Source organism: Sebastes fasciatus, chromosome 20, assembly GCF_043250625.1.
Source record: "Sebastes fasciatus isolate fSebFas1 chromosome 20, fSebFas1.pri, whole genome shotgun sequence".
Classification (NCBI taxonomy): domain Eukaryota; kingdom Metazoa; phylum Chordata; class Actinopteri; order Perciformes; family Sebastidae; genus Sebastes; species Sebastes fasciatus.
In genome coordinates, this window is record NC_133814.1 from 25,061,364 (window position 1) to 25,079,732 (window position 18,369).

The 18,369-nt window shown below is 40.5% G+C and overlaps 1 protein-coding gene across 2 annotated transcripts in view; it reads right to left on the reverse strand.

Annotated features, from left to right (window-relative positions):
• LOC141757963 (KAT8 regulatory NSL complex subunit 1-like) overlaps positions 1–14,750 on the reverse strand; it is a 36,404-nt gene extending 21,654 nt beyond the window's left edge. The window contains exons 1-2 of one of the 2 annotated variants that reach the window (XM_074618908.1): positions 14,265–14,750; positions 7,941–9,414 (exon numbers count right to left, since the gene is read on the reverse strand). In XM_074618908.1, the coding sequence (XP_074475009.1) occupies positions 7,941–9,346 (1,406 nt within the window). In that variant the 5' untranslated portion in view covers positions 9,347–9,414; positions 14,265–14,750. The remainder of the gene's footprint in view (positions 1–7,940; positions 9,415–14,264) is intronic. The other variant, XM_074618909.1, reaches the window with a different exon arrangement.
• Positions 14,751–18,369: the final 3,619 nt, after the last annotated feature.

Here is an 18,369-nt window from a genome sequence, read left to right on the forward strand (position 1 = left end):
CCTGTGGGTTCGTGTTGAGGAACTTGGGCCGAGCTAAAACACATCCAGATGTGTCAAACGGGACAGAAACCTATACCGGCACTCACATACATACATAAACACACACGGAGGAATGAAAAGAGGGAAATGCATAGCTGAGCTACTCAGACTGCAGAGTAATGCTGAGCTATAAGCATGAAAGGCACGCTGTAGTCTCAGCCAACCTAGTTACCTTAACTCACAAGCAGCAGGCTTTTTCACCGTCATACAAACAACATGGACTCTGGATCATCCAACTCTAGCTTTATCATTTAACAGACAAAAAGGGGCTGCAAGGTCTGGTACATTTTAGCGCTGGTCAGATAACAAATTCCCGACATTTTCACGGTTCTGTCTACGAGCCATTATGTAAGCTCTGAGATTTCCTGATGAGCATTATTGTTGCCTCAGAAACAAGGAACTGTGCCTACTCGTTTCTTAACACAGAACAACCCGTGCTCCGTGTCTAAATAAACAGACTTTCCATGAATATGTAGCTAACGCATTAACCGTCTCGTCATTTTCTAGCTGGTATAAAAGCAGTTCTGAAGCTCGGCAGCACCCACGCCCTGCTAGAGGCCTTTGTGGACGTCACATTCACAGGCAGACTGGAGCAGAAAGGCCCTGCAGCATAAGCACGACAACAGATGTTGGCTGGCCCCCAATCCTCTAAGATACGGGAAACCACGTCTACAGTATAGACAGGGATGACAGGATTAGTTTGTAAGCATCCAAACAAGCAGCCCAAATAGGTTATTTTCCACACTGCTGCCAACTCAGCTGACGTTGAATAATTGAGGTGCTGCTGCCTGAAGAACACATTACATTGTCTGTAGTGTTGACGGGTGTTCTGCTGTAAGATAATAATTGGTAACTGAGACAAAACGTCAGTTGTGAAGATGTGGCATTATGGTTATATAGCTTACACACACACCCTACTTCCTGGACTAACGTGTTCACAATGAGGAAAGGTTTCTCCTCTGCAGGGTTGGGAGCTGAGAACCTGTTTTTTACTTGTTGTGTGATGGATGATTATACAATGTGCATCAGACGGCTGCTTTTAAAAGGCATTACAGATGAGCAGTTTTGAATTTTCCGAGGCAGCTTTCACTCGCTGTAACAGAGAATTATTAGGCTTACCACTCTGCAAACCTGCAAGTGATGGGTGTTTCTGTGACAGCAATACAAAAGCCTTCAAACACGGCTTATTCAAGAACATCTGAGCCAATTAACGCAGCTCTCTGTGCCTGGTTTATTATGCTCAAATTGCACAATTTTGCAGTGTTGTGTAGCAAGTAATACAGGCAATAAAACAAAGCTGTTGTGCATTTATAAAACACGGCTGAACCATTTGACAAGTGCGCTCAGATATGGGTTGTTTTTATGAGTGAAAGATGACATTGGGTTGCTTAACACATCTCCTGCAGGGAGGGCAACATCTCAATATTTGCTTCAGCATGCTGTTATGTGGGTCAGCATATAAAGATTACAGTTACTGATTAATTAATCAGTCAACTAGATTCATTATCAAATTAATTCAAAGCTTGCCGACACTTGTGTGTCTTCTTCATATGGTGTTATAACTAGGGCTGTCAATCCATTCAAATATTTAATCATGATTAATCACATTTATCTGTTCAAAATGTACATTAAAAGGAGATTTGTCAAGTATTTAATCCTCTTATCAACATGGGAGTGGGCAAATATGCTGCTTTATGTAAATGTATGTATATATTTATTATTGTAAATCAATTAGCAACACAAAACAATGACAGATATTGATCCAGAAACCCTCACAGGTACTGCATTTAGAATAAAACAATGTGCTCCAATCATAACATGGCAAACTGCAGCCCAACAGACAACAACAGCTGTCAGTGTGTCAGTGTGCTGACTTGACTATGACTTGCCCCAAACTGCATGTGATTATCATAAAGTGGGCATGTCTGTAAAGGGGAGACTCGTGGGTACCCAGAGAACCCATTTACATTCACTGATCTGGAGGTCAGAGGTCAAGGGACCCCTTTGAAAATGGACATGACAGTTTTTCCTCGCCAAAATTTAGCATAAGTTTGGAGCGTTATTTAACCTCCTTCACAACAAGCTAGTATGACATTTGGATTCTTTAGCTTTCTAGTTTCATATGATGTCAGTATCTTCACTCTAGATTTAAAACTGAGCCCACTGGACCTTCAGTTGCTTATTTAGCTTCCTTCACTACAACCTAGTATGACATGGTTGGTACCAATGGATTCTTTAGGTTTTTTAGTTTCATAAGCTGCGTGTATCTTTACTCGAGCTTTAAAAATGAGCCCGCTACAACCTCCGAAAGATCAATCGCGTTTATGCGTTAAAGAAATTAGTGGCGTTAAAGCGACATCGTGTTAACGCGTTACAACCAAAGAATATTAAAGTACACTATATGCTAGGATTGTAACGGTACGTGTATTCACCCTGAATCGTTCGGTTCAGTATGAGACATCCTATCAGTACGACCTGTGACTCAAACAGCTGTTTATGTTTACTACTACACACATGGAACAGAAATTCTCGAGTGCTCGAGCTTTACCCGGAGAGTTGTCAGTTGTAGCACGCTAGTCAGCTTTGCCCGGTAAGCCGGGTTAATCAAGCTCAATGAAGAACTGTTTTTGTCAAATTATATGCCAACATTGTTTAACTGAAGTCATGTATATCTGTATATACACTTCAAATAATTCATTTACGACGACATCACCTGAATGTGTCGATTAGCCGTTTTTAGCTGACAAAAACAGACTGGAGGGCGAGTCCTTCTCTCCACAGCGTTCAGACAGCCTCCCACTGCAGATTCAGACGGGGACAAACTAATAACTATTTCTAAAAGAGTGTTTATTGCTGCGTATGCGACCACACTCGATCATAAACAACTCAGAATTAAAGCATATTGTCAAAGTGCTTCAGCCCCGCTACAATGTGCCTTCACGTGTGCATTTTAAGCCACACTAATATGTTTGTTTTAAAATTTTCAAGCCCCTAAATTGGAGACATTTGAAAACGCTGCTGACTCCGTTTGAAAACGCTGCTGACCCCGTTTGAAAACGCCGCTGACCCCGTTTTCGTTTTTAAACTCCTGGGTTGTGTTTTAGTCTGGACAGACAGAAACGGAGACATTTGAAAACGGTGACGCAGACGACACCCACGTTCGCTTCTTGATTAGCTCTTATCAGTCCTGACGTGACCTTCCCTGATTTCTCACGCCTCATCACATGAACCTTTTCCGGAAGAAAACAAACCTCGACCACCAGCAGTTCATTTCAACATGGATAACGAGTTACAAGCGTTGCTGACCGTGTTGTCTCTGCTAGCAGCTGCTGTGTAGTTAAATTCTGACAAGCCAGCAAATGCTGTTTATGAACACACATGAACTCCAGCTTCATCAACAAGGTGTACAAAAGCAACAACTTATCTCTTGTGTTGGAGGTTTCATGTTTGCACAATCTGTAGTAAAACTCCACCCTGTAATATGTAATAATACCGATCCACTGATAAAAAAAAGCATACATTAACAGGGACCTATTTTTACGCACCGACACCGAGGACTCAGCAGTTGTTAACAACGGTGACTAATGTTCCAAGAAGCTGTACCTGCTTCACAATAAAACCCTTACAATGGTTGGCTTTCATGGTAAAGCAGGAACAAGATGTGTCATGTTTGTTGTAACTGAAGATAAACTGCAGCTGAGAACAGAATAGCAGTGATTTCTTCCTGGTTGTTTAAGGACATTAGAGGGAGCTTTGGTCAAGATTAGAGAGAAACGCAGTGATGACTGTAATGAGTTAGGCAGGAGTCATATTACCACTGTATCCCTGCTGGTAAATCTGAATAAGACCTCAGGGTTTTTCAGATGCTTCGTCATGTATGGAACTACATGCAGGTAGTACTAAATGTTTAAAGGCTACGAGAAACATGAGTCATGCTTGAGCTCAGCAACAGACGGTTGCTTTTCATCAGAGTACAAATATAATGAGAGAATGGAAACACAATTACTTTGCACAACACTGCTTGATAATGTACGACAATCATCTGTGCTGAGGTACAACAAAAGGTTAAATCCTAGTCTGAAATTAGCATCCGCCACGCGCCAAATGCGGGTAAATGTCAGCAAAATCGTCAGGCCATCCGCCACTTTGGCAACCAGGGAAAATGCTACGGATGGGAACAGAGAATCGGTTCACGTTGAGAACCGGTTCCTTGTTGTCCAATCTCTTGGCATCGTATGTCTCTGTGACTACTACCCTGCACTCAACTATAAAACGGTCCACCATTCATGAACACCATGATGACCTAAAATTAATGTTTTAGCGTTTTCATCTTAACAATATATTCTTTAATTTAATGAGAAAAGGTTATTTAAAATGTTGCCTTTTCCAGTTTCAATCATCAAGATCCCAATGTAGCTGATAAGCCTAATTCAATATACTCCTTGTTATTCAAAGGAGATACTTACTGTGGAAAGCCCCTACAACTTCCACGGGTCTCCACTTTCAAAAAACCCTCTGGATAGTCTTTCACTTTCATTACAAAAATGTCATGTATTATCAATGATTATCTACTTATAATAAACACATAATTGATTAACTAACTCCATAATAAAAAACAGTGGATCTGACTGACAGGATATGGGGCTATAAATTACACAACATGGCCAAAATACAAGAAACTGTTTTGATCTTTTGAAATTGATGTTGACGTGGAGGTGAATGATAAATTGATCTGATTTATTTTGTACATCTCAAAACAGCGTTCATAGTAGGGATGGGCGATATATCGAATATATTCAATGTATTGCGGCTTGTCCTATGTGGGATGTCGAACCTTCGAGTACAAATATTAATTGTCACGTAATTTTCTAAAGCCTGTGGCATGAAGTTCGCTTTGGCGTTTTGCTTCTCCCGCCGGGCGACTGTGTGTGTCGTATGAGCATACTGGTCGTGTGTTTTTGTATCTGGAGGGAAGCAAGAAACAGGGAAGATTGGAAGAAGTGAAGGGCCAAAGCCAGTTCATAGGTTTTGAGGTCGGAAAATGTGATGGAAGATGCCAGCCTCCACTTCGAAAAAGACGGTCAAACTAGCCCCCACGTTGTTTTTTAGTACGTGTATATACTAGACATTACGGTAAAAGCGTGTAACAACTGACTTCATAATAAAAGTGATCTTCTGGTGAATGTGATAAGTCAGTCAATAGTAAATAAAGAAATTAAACAAAATGAATAAATAATCAAATAAATAAAACATATGATCATGTTTTGGGAAAAAATTGAATTTCAGTTGTCTGAATAATTAGTCAAACTACATTTCCAAGGACCAATCTGACTTCATTATAACAGTACGCCACCTCAGAGAGTTCAGATTAGTTTGCTAGAATGATCCTGCTGGGATGATCGTACGCTTCAAAGGGTTAAATCAAACTGTTCTGTTATTTTAGAGAACATATGGGGATATATAGCACATTATAGCCTAAAAATATATTGTATTGTTATCAGCTGAAAGGCTTTTATTGCCCCAATGTGCACTTTTATGACTACAGAACATCATAAAACATCTATATCAAAGAAGGTGGTGTTACATAATTACTAACTGTGTACCTTTAAGTCATGGTACAGTACATTGCCCAGCTGTCTCGCCTGCATTTTACATAATGAGACGCCCTTTTTGGGTCAACAAACTTCCTCATTGCAACATTTACGTTTGCTATCCACATATTCTATATCTTAACATTATATTACAGTATTGCTAGTTTTGGCCATTATCTATTTGTTAAAGTAGTAGTTTAGTTTTGAGAGTTAAAGATCTGAAACAATATGCAGAATAGGAATTTAACAACTCAATCCGATTGCTACCGTTGTTTACATAAACTATGATGATTCATAATGACTCTCACTCCTCCTACAATCTCAGGCCACATAAATGCAGCTCACTGTCCACTCTCCTTGCTATAAATTTGCACATAAACTGCTCCAACACCTCCTTTGACCTAAAATAGGACAGAGACACAGTCTGAATACATTACAAGCTATTTTTCTACTTTTGAATCATGCATGCGACACGCACACAAACAGGCTTCCTGTTAGGTTATGAAGATATTTGGGTCAAAGGTCTAAAGTCAACACAGGAAAGGATAATAAAAATCTGTGTTCTCAGCTACGTTGTTAATAATCTACCCAATCCTACACAGGTCACTAAGTCCATTAACGCTGCTGACCCACCTGCTGTATTTCCCCCCCTTTCCAAACACTAATGACACAGAAATGACTACTCTTATGTGAACTTCCCATGGAATACATTTGCAAGCTCCTGCTGAGACGAAACTGACATCACAACAGGCAACGTGTAAAAACATAAAACCAACACCTTCTGCAAAAACCACCCCAACCCCCCGACTCGATGTTTCCTTCTTGGTTTCGGTTTTAAATCAAAACATTCATCGGCTCTGTGGGCGCTCACTTGTTCGCGCTGCAGATAAACAGAACGTTCAGTTTCAGCCTCGGCCCCACTCAGGAGGAAGCGCTGTGTGACGAGAGAGCTTTTTTACTTTGAATCCAATCCAGCCTGTGTGCTCTCCACAGGATGATACCACCCACACCACTACACATGCTCTCTGGGAGAACGGTATCTCTACCCCTCCCTGGAGTTTGACCCAACCACTACTGAGACAGACCAGGCAGTTAAAATGGTCATTAACACCTGCTAGACCTGAGTAGCATATTGCAGAGCCAAGAAACACAGGGACTTTCACAAGACAGTTGAAGAGCTCCAAGCACCAATACACCCATCTCCTGATTCAATACTATCACGATACTTGGGTGCCAATTCTATAAGTATTGCGATTTTTGAAGTATTGCGATTCGATATTACGATTTATGTCTACATTTTTAATACTAGACCATGGGGAAAAGTCGAATCATACACTTCTAGGGACTTTTACTTTGGAAAATATCTAAATTAATACAGTGAAACTGTTTGATTTTCAGCATGTATGAAGTCAGAGATATCCTGAAGTCAAATATATCAGTCATTGACAGGAATTATTTATTACATTTTTTCCAGCAACCATAAAAAAAATCAAAGAATAAAGACATTTCCCTCACAGATTAGTGGCATTTACTTTTTAATTTATAAGGGACATGTATTATTTTATACTTCAGGTGAATATAATCCATCAATCTTATCTCCATATATGTATTTGTATATACAGTTCCCTTATTTTGAAACCCGAACGTAGACACACGTGTTTACTTCTGCCAACTACGCCTAGTGCGTCGCTAGCTCTCCTCGTCAGCTCCATTCTCCTTATCCATCCATGGTCAGCTCCATCGGGGTCGTTTGAATGCATTTAACATAAATGTCAGTATATGGGTGCTTTACAGTTGTAGCGTCGGCCCGTTTGACCACGGAGATGAGAGCGACGGCCGGCTGGACCGCACGTTACCGCGATACGATGACGTTTCCTGTCCGTGACAGAGTTAGCATGCAGCTTTAGCCGTGATGTCTAGCTCTGCTTTTCCTGCAATGTGTGAAACCCAAAGTGTTTCCATACTTTACTGGATGTGTAGTGTTTACCACGCTGGATTTAACATGTGAGAATGCAGGTCGCATCCACACTGACCCTCCACTGTTTTGTACTATCTCGTTGCGGCCGGCTGCGGTTCGTTTTGGTTGATTGGGACGTCACGTTACTCAGACTACAATAAATGTGAGTTACTTGTGCATGGGGACAATACAGTCAACTCTAAATTAATCTTATTGTGGAGGTTTACTCACATACATCCTGCTTTCAACACTCAACTGGAGCCTCCAGCAGTGAACTCTCCAGTGCTGCAGAATCATGTGTACATGTACAACTCTAAATAAGCTGCTCAGTGGGTGAGGACACTTTTACTTACATTTTGACATGTCGCTGCTCAATGTCCACTCTGGTCAGCTCCTCCTCCTCCAGGTCAGAGTCCCCTCCAGAGCTACTCTCTGTTACGTCTGAGTCAAAGGCGCTTTCTGCAGAATGAAGGTTGGCCGATCCGCTCAGATACAGCCTCTCCAGCTCCAAGGGCATGGAGCCGCTTTTCAGGAAGCGACCGAGGCCGTCTCTGTTGTTTGAGGAAGAGTGGCGTCCAGTCCTCCATGTAGCCGTAGGGGTCGCCGTCTCTGACTTGCGGTTACCCGCCAAAAGCCGGTTGAGCGCCGAGTCCAAGAAGCCACCCAGCTGCTGCTGAATGTGCCGCTCCACCTGCTTGGCCTGCACAACCTGGAGACGTTTGCGCAGGCGCCGCAGCCGGTTTTCAATCTCAGATTGACGGCTGCTGTTGAGAAGGGTGCGCTCCTTAACGTGAGCATCAAGGCTGTCCGAGGAAGAAGTACAGGGTAGGGGAGGCTGTGGTGCAGGTGTGCAAGACCTGGAGCCCTGCTGGCTGCTACCTGGTCTCTCCCCATCAGAACCCTGTGGCTGACCGGTGTTCGTGTGTGAATCCGCCTCCTCCAAATTCACTTGTTCAGTGGGGTTAGGGTTGTCGTGGGTATAGGGGGAAAGTGCATTAGACTGGAGCACTGGTGGTTCAAGGTTCTTTCCATCTGTATTTTGAGACACCCCAGAGGAATGCTTCTGTTTAAGGGTTCCTTTCACCGGGATATGCCCTGATAAGGTAGCTGTCAAGGTCTCAGAGTCCAAGGGCAGGTTCTGGGACTGAGAGTCTGTGGTGGCCGACGGTTTGTCACCATTCACCGCCACCACGCAGCCAGGGCTAGACATAGTGGCCAGCTTCTTGGCCAGGCCATTGACAGGTGCCATGGGCTGGCCACCTCCGTTAGTGCTGCCACTCATGAGGCTTTTGAGCTGGCCGCCAGAGAGTTCGATCGTCTGCCTCTTCCTCAACAGGAAGTCTCCTCCGCCGTTGAGCAGGGAGCCGGGCAGTATTCTGTGGCTTTTCAACACAGACTGTTTGATGAGGACGCCTTGCAGCTTGATTGACTCCTTAGTTGAAGGGACAGGTGTCACATCAGAGCATAGGTAAGAAGCCACCAGCGGCTGGAGCTTTCCCAGGGCCGAGGCCTGAGACACGGAGTCGGCTTGGGGCTGCTGTTGCTGCTGTTCCTGGTCGCCGCCACAAAAGTCAAGAGGGCAATCTTCGGGCGCGGCCTTGCACTTCGCGGGGCCGCTGCTATGGATGAGGATGTTGCTGGCGTTACCGTTGTTCTCTGCACTGGCCGGTGAGAGACTTGAGGATGGGGCAGCCAGTTTGAAGCGGATGTGGTGAGCTTCGGCTGGGGCGTCGGTGAGAGCGGGCGCCATCGCAGCCATGCAGTGCAGAGGGACGGGCACCGCGGCCTGCTCCACACCACCCGCTTACTGCCCCACCTGAGGACAGCCTGGATAGAAAATAAAGACAAGAGAGGGGAGACAAGAAAAGAAGTTAAACAAAGTAGTCTCATGAACATACATAAAAACACTCGATCATATTCTGATCCTCGTCGGTGTGGGAGGATGTTGGGTGGAGATATAATCCCAGGTAACATTCACAGTCTTGCACAGTGATGGACCCACAACCACGTAGTATAAACAAACATACAGACACTACCTAGAACATGTTTAAATATTGATTTAATACTGACACCAGCAGCTCTGCAAAAGTTTAATTTGTATTAGTGCACTCAGAATTATTCAGAAGGCATCAAGTAAGCGATGACATTTAACTTGATAGCCTAAACATATGTTTAAGGAAAAGCTGCATTTGATATGCAACAGTTCAGTCTCACAAATATATTTCTTATGTGAAGAGCAGCATGAAGGCAGGCTGTACATGTATAGAATAAAACATACAAGTGAAATACTTGTCCTACAGGTTCTGTAAGCCTTTAGAGTGAGTGGAAAAATACTAGCCACCATCACAAAAAGGAAAGCAGCATTTCTAAAATATTTGGCCCCAGATATGATCAATAAAAAAACGCATTAATACCACTGCAAGTCTGACATACCGACTCAAAAACAAGCCTACAGTAAACGTGAACAACCAATCAAGTTAAAGGCCTAAAAACACACTTCAGATGAAGAGGATTTGAGATGATCAAATTCACTCTCGTTTTTTTTGTCCAGTCACTTGGCTCTCAAAATAATTCCAGAAAAATGTCGTCCAATATCCATTATAATCATATTAATACATTCATCTACAGAGGCTTTCTTCCAAGACCGAAATTAACGATATGCACTGACCTTGGTGAGTGGGGAGCTAACGCTATAGATGGAATAACACCAGACATCTGAGCTACTTCCCAGTGAGCCAATAAATAATTCCCACTACACCCATGCTTGTGTGGACAAGCCTTCATTGTCATTTACTTACAAGGCTTTAAAAAGAACACGCTTTGGAATTCAATTCTAGTGAGGGGAGGAAACAGGAAAAGCCAATGCAAATGGTCCAAACCCCACTGCCCTACATGTGCTCGCGTAAGTCAGTGTGCAGCAAGGAGTCCACACAGCCAGGCAGTGTAAGTAGGTGGATTTAGGCCTCAGTATTAGTCCAAAGCACATGATGTCATCCTGACTCAGTTCATGTGTCGATTTCAGTTGATCCCAAAAAATGATTTAATTTTTTATTTGTTTGGACTAATAGATATCCCACCCACCCATGACAATACCCAGAGGGCACTCAAAAAAATATATAAATAAATTAACATAAGCATGATAAATTGTTAAAGGTCTAGGACAGTACACCCTATCATCATCGAGGGCACCGACGTGCATAAAACAAGCACAGGAGTTAAGACGAAGAGTTGAACACAAGACAAATCAGGGTCCTTCCAATGTTTCATTTCATATATTCCTGGTCAAATATATACACATATATCCTTTATCCATATATATATATATATATATATATATATATATATATATATACACACACGCACACATATATATATACATACATATCCTTTATCCATATATATGTATATATATATATATATATATATATATGTATGTATATATATAAATGTATGTGTGTGTGTGTGTGTGTATATATATATATGGATATATGGATAAAGGATATGTATATATATATATATTTATTTATGTGTGTGTATGTATATATATATATACATACACACACAAACACATACATACCCCAACATTTACATACACACACATATCCTTTATCAATATATATGTGTATATATATATACATACATACATATACATACACATACACACTTACACACACATACATGCATACATACATCAAACTTTAATCAGCCACAAAGTGAAGCCCCAAAAAATGATTTGCAGCAAAAAATATATAGTAAAATGATATAAAGAGAATGCTATGATTAAGGTGCAGTACTGATTCAGTGGTTTACATGTCATCCAGACAAACTGCTTGTATATGCATGTAAAAAATTAAAGATTAAAAGCCTCCCTTCACATAAAAGGGAGATAAAAGGAGCTGCAGCTCCTCGGATCGTCTGCAGGGTCACATGAATGAGGCTCAGTATTTCACCGCAGTTTCTAGTCAGCGCGCAGCACTACGCCATGTTGGTATATCCGAGAGCAGATTATGCAATGATGAATCCATCCAGCTAAAAACCGCCCATTCCTGCTGCAAACACACAGCACTGATAAACAAGAGGAGCAAATCATTATTATTATGCATCGCTTTTTTTCAATGCATTACAATAAAACACGGGATAAATAGTCTGGCTTTAGAGATGCGACAAAAAAAATGTGCACATCAAACCAACCAAATCACCAAAATGTCGAAATGTGCATTTAATTAAAGGGAATGCATGCTTTTATACATGTTATTATGTATTAATCTTGCTTTATAGCTTCGGTGCATATCAGTGTTTGCATCATCGAGCAATGCCAGTATAAAATATATAAATATATAAATAAGCAACCGAGATCCACGTCAACCAAACTCCCCAAAAAGATAAAAATATCACTTTAATACACAAACTGCGTGCAAAATAACGCGCTTCTCTTGCAGGCTAAACGTTAGCTCGAGTTAAAGCTGCTGATGCAAGAAACACACAACATGCTCGGTTAAAGCTATAATGCTTTGCAGGATCCACACACATATAAATATATATATAAGCCCACAAACCTGCATTGAAACATCCCATTATAACACATAATGAAGCTTTTTAGTAAAGATATTTGAGAGACTTTGAGCTCAAACCTCGTTTAGAGGAAAGTAAACACATTAGTCACCGACTACGTAGCCTTATGATCACCTGATGGTAGTTTTGAAGCCAATAACGCCCACTGTGATGTATATTATACACTTAAAAACACCATACATTTACATTTAGGTGCTGTAAACATCACATTATTTGTGCATAAGTGCAGAGAGAGACATGGTTGTGCATTGCAATTAAGACTAATAAATACAGACAAGGCCTGTTTGCTGTACATGTATGGGTGTCCCCTTTTATATACAACTATCTGCTGGGTAATAATGATAATGCACATTATTATTTGTCCATAATAACCCTCTTTAAGGATCACAACTATTGCAGAGTGCAGAGACATGGTGTTGCATTGCAACCAAGACTAATAAATCTAATAAATACAAGACAAGGCCTGTTTGCTGTCCCTTTTATACACAACTATCTGCTGGGTAATAATATAACATTAATGCACATTATTATTTGTGCATAATAACCCCCTTTATGGATCACAACTAGTGCAGAGAAACATGGTTGTGCATTGGAATTAAGACTAATAAATACAAGAAAAGGCCTGTTTGCTGTGTATGTATGGGTGTCCTTTAAAACACTATCTGCTGGGTAATAATATAACAATAATGCACATTATTTGACCCTCTTTATGGATCACAACTAGTGCAGACTGCAGAGAGAGACATGGTGTTGCATTGCAATTAAGACTAATAAATACAAGACAAGGCCTGTTTACTGTGCATCAACTGTGTCCTTCTAATACACATATCTGCTGGGTAATTAATAAATGCACATTATTATTATTTGTCCATAATAACAAGTTATGGATCAATGCAGAGTGCAGAGAGACATGCTGTGCAATGCAGTTAGTACTAATAAATACAAGAAAAGGCCTGTTTGCTGTACATGTATGGGTGTCCTTTTAAACACTATCTGCTGGGTAATATTATAACATTAATGCACATTATTATTTGTCCATAATAACGAGTTATGGATCATTGCATAGTGCAGAGAGACGTGGTTGTGCATTGCAATAAGACTAATAAATAGGCCTGTTTGCTGTATATTAATGGTGTCCCTTTTATATACAACAATCTGCTGGGTAATAATAATAATGCACATTATTATTTGTCCATAATAACAAGTTATGGATCACAACTAGTGCAGAATGCAGAGACAGACATGGTGTTGCATTGCAATTAAGACTAATAAATAAGGCCTGTTTGCTGTGCATGTATGGGTGTTCCTTTTACACAACTATCTGCTGGGTAATTAATTAATGCACATTATTATTTGTCCATAATAACCCTTGTTATGGATCACAACTAGTGCAGAGACGTGGTGTTGCATTGCAATTAAGACTAATAAATATACCTGTGCTGTACATTAATGGTGTCCTTTTTAAACACTATCTACTGGGTAATAATATTATATATAATATAACAATAATGCACATTATTTAACCCTCTTTATGGATCACAACTAGTGCAGACTGCAGAGACAGACGTGGTGTTGCATTGCAATTAGACTAATAAATAGGCCTATTTGCTGTCTCTTTTAAACACTATCTGCTGTGTAATAATAATGCACATTATTGTGAGTATATAATAAGTTTAAAAACACCCTAATGCTGCAAAAACCACATTATTTGATGACAACTAGTGCAGGAGTGCAAAGACAGACGTGGTGATGCATTGCAATTAAGACTAATAAATAGGCCTGTGCTGTACATTAATGGTGTCTTTTTTAAACACTATCTAATGTGTAATAATATTATATATAATATAACAATAATGCACATTATTTAACCCTCTTTATGGATCACAACTAGTGCAGAGTGCAGAGACAGACGTGGTGTTGCATTGCAATTAAGCCTAATAAATACAAGCCAGGGCCTGTTAGCTGTGCATGTACTATGCTGCTTTAATCCACACCTATCTGCAGGTTAGTAATAAGACATTAAAGCACATTACAGTGGTAAAGCAGCAGAGGAGAGGGCTGTGAGTCCAGCTAGCTCAGCTAACAAAGAAAAAGGAGGAACCTACCACGTGACGAGGTTGCACTATCCGAGGGAATTTCTGCAACAAACAATCCCTCTCTTATCTTCTGTTATATGGTGGAAACAAACCAACCGAAAAGGCTTTAATCGATCACTCTGCCATTAATCAATCGAACCGGGTTGTAATAAGAAACGAGGAGCGTCTCGGGGAGTCGATCCGTCTCGTTCCGGATCCTCACGAAGCTTCACCTCGCCGAGCAGATCAGATATAAAAAGACACAAGGCCGTGAAACACTGCTCCTTTTCTACCGGGACATTCGACTCTAAATGTCCAGGTAGACGTCGAGGTGGTTCCTTTAGCGAGCAGCCCGGTGTTCAGCGAGCTGGGGAGGTTAATCCAGGCGGGTTTTCAGAGAAGCGAGGGTTTTTCTCTCTCGGGTTTTTTTTAGGTGGAGAGACGCTTTTAGTAAAATGGCGGCGGCTCGCTTCTCCTCCTCCTCTGAGCTGAAGCGGACAAACACACAGAGGAGGGCTGTGTGTGGCTGTGCGTGTGTGTGCGCGTTACTGTGTGTGTGTGTGTGTGTGTGCTGCTCTGCTGGTAGGCGGGAGACTGTTCTCATGCTCACCACTAGAGGAAAGGGCAGATAAGAAACAGCACAGAAAAAACAGAAAGCTCCAAAAAGAAAAGAAGAAGATACCACAGGAGGGCATTGTCTAGCAGAAACACAGTTTACACTCTCAGAGAGAGGAAGCTGCAGGTTTAACTGGAAATACTGCAACCATTACTACAGCAAATATGTTATTATGCTTCTGCACATAACATGTTAAATGCACCCAAATATAATACATCACCATATGGTGTGTGAAAGAGGGGATTGTCTAGCAGAAACACAGTTTACACTCTCAGACTGAGAGAAAACTGCAGGTTTAACTGGAAATACTGCAACCATTACTACAGCAAATATGTTATTATGCTTCTGCACATAACATGTTAAATGCACCCAAATATAATACATCACCATATGGTGTGTGAAAGAGGGCATTGTCTAGCAGAAACACAGTTTACACTCTCAGACTGAGAGAAAACTGCAGGTTTAACTGGAAATACTGCAACCATACCTACAAATACTACAAATACTGCAACCATACCTACAAATACTACAAATACTGCAACCATACCTACAAATACTACAAATACTGCAACTATACCTACAAATACTACAAATACTGCAACTTTACCTACAAATACTGCAACTATACCTACAGGAAATATCTTATTATCTTATTATGCTTTCACTTTAACCACCTGTTTTTATATATGCACATAAAGCACATGCACACTCTTCTAAAATAGCTAAATTGTGATAATAATAAGTGTTCATTATGCTACGTATTTTGCACTCTTTTGCACATTACATGTTAAATGCAACCAAATATAATACACCACCATATGGTGTGTAAAAGGGAGGAAAGCACCCTACCACACCTACACTGATCACTGAACACTACAGGGGTGGATATCAAGGCAAAGACACCGCAATTTAATACACCGGCCTTCAAGATTTTGTTTAGTTTGTGTCAGAACCAAAACCTACCACACCTTATAATAATTACTGAGACTACAGGGGTGGATATAAGAGCAAAGATACCAAAGTTGGTCGTGTTGTAGTGGATTAAGATGATATAATATTTTACAATGCAGTACGACACCAAAAAACTTCCAACAAAAATGGGGGAATGTAAAGCAAATAAGACCAAATTTGTACAAAACCCACCGTACCTACACTGATCACTGAAGACTACAGGGGTGGATATAAAAGGCGAAGACACCGCTATAATGCAATTTAATACATTTGCTTTTGGCCTTAGGCGGGAGTCATTTCTCATTCTCACCACTAGAGGAAAGGGCAGATAAGAAACGACAGAAAAAAAAAGCTCAAAAAAAAAAGAGAAGAAGATACCACAGGAGGGCATTGTCTACCAGAAACACACAGACTGAGGATAAAAGCTGCAGGTTTAACTGGAAATACTGCAACTATACCTACAGGAAATATCTTATTATCTTAATATGCTTTCACTTTAACCACCTGTTTTTATATATGCACATAAAGCACATGCACACTCTTCTAAAATAGCTAAATTATGATAATAATAAGTGTGCATTATGCTCCATATTTTCACCCCGTTGAGACAGTCTGTCACTTTAAACAGGAACTGGATCGCTCACCAAAACCAGTACAGCTGTGGAGCTGCAGCCAGTGGCCACTTGAAGGAGCTCTTCTGCACATAACATGTTAAATGCACCCAAATATAATACACCACCATATGGTGTGTAAAAAGGAGGGAAAGCACCCGACCACACCTACACTGATCACTGAAGATTACAAGGGTTAGATATACAAGTTACCACTATATAATGCAATTGAATACATTTGTTTTAGTTTAGTCTGTTTCAGAGGTTGGTTTAACTGGAAATACTGCCACCATTACTACAGGAAACATCTTATTATGCTTTCACTTTCACCACCTGTTTGTTTATATACACATAAAGCACATGTGCACTCTTTAAAATAGCTAAATTATGATAATAATAAGTGTTCATTATGCTCCATATTTTCACCCCGTTGAGACAGCCTGGTTCTGTCACTTTAAACAGGAAGTGGATCGCCCACCACCACCAGTACAGCTGTGGAAGTGCAGTCTGTGGCCACTTGAAGGAGCTGTTTTGCACATAACATGTTAAATGCAGACAAACATAATACACCACCATATGGTGTGTAAAAGGGGGGAAAGCACCCTACCACATAAAAAGCTCAAAGGAAGATACCACAGGAGGGCGTGTCTACCAAAAACACAACGCAATGTCAATTTAGACACTCAGACTGAGGACAAAGCTGCTGGTTTAACTGGAAATACTGCCACCATTACTACAGGAAATATATCTTATTATGCTTTCACTTTAACCACCTGTTTTTTTATATCCACATAAAGCACATGCACACTCTTCTAAAATAGATAAATTATGATAATAATAAGGGCTCATTATGCTCCATATTTGCAGGAGGGGGGATCACCCCCTTTGAGACGGTCTGTCACTTTAAACAGGAAATGGATCGCCCACCACCAACAACACCACCAGCTGCAGCCAGTGGCCACTTGAAGGAGCTCTTCTGCGCATAACATGTTAAATACACCACCATATGGTGTGTAAAAAGGAGGGAAAGCACCCTACCACACCTACACTGATCACTGAAGACTACAGGGGTGGATATAAAGGCAAAGACAGTGCAATTTAATACACCGGCCTTTTAAGATTTTGCTTAGTCGGTGTCAGAACCAAAACCTACCGTACCAGGAAATATCTTATTATGCTTTCACTTTCACCGCCTGTTTTTATATAGCCACATAAAGCACATGCACACTCTTCTAAAATAGCTAAATAATGATAATAATAAGTGTTCATCATGCTCTATATTTTCAGGAGGGGATCACCCCTTTGAGATAGTCTGTCACTTTTAACAGGAATCTTTTAACGTCATTTCTGTATGTATGAGGCCTTGACTGAGAATTTAGCTATTGTGGCTTGTAAGCATTGGTTAAGTAACCTTTAATTTAACAGCATATAGCTCAAAATTAAGAATTCAATACATGTAGTTACCAAATGAAAGTCTGTCTGCAGCGTTACAGTGACCAGTATTACATGTGACACTGATATGTTATCTGGGGAGTCTTAACTTCCTCAGTTACTTCATCCTGTTCAGTTTCTCAGTATTTGTTGGCACTTATTATAAATACAGCATGATGTTATAGTGTGGCAGTAGTGGGATATATATGTTGTATTACACTTAGTAATTTATAGATCTGTCACATTTTGTAAAGAGTATTGCATTGACAAGTATAAGTACTTGTGAAACTACCCCAATCCTTTTAGATAAGTTATTGAAGATCATTTCAGTGTGTACAGTACTGATATCTTGTCTTCTATTTTTTCTTGTTGTTGAAGTTTAAATTTGCCTTTTTCATTTAGTGACTAATGTTGATCTCCTATGACGGTTAAATAATGAACTGTTTATCACATCCTGTGTACTAGAAGATCTTCTAAAGAAAGACTTATTGCACGTTAGATGTTTACAGTGTTGTGTTGCATCCTT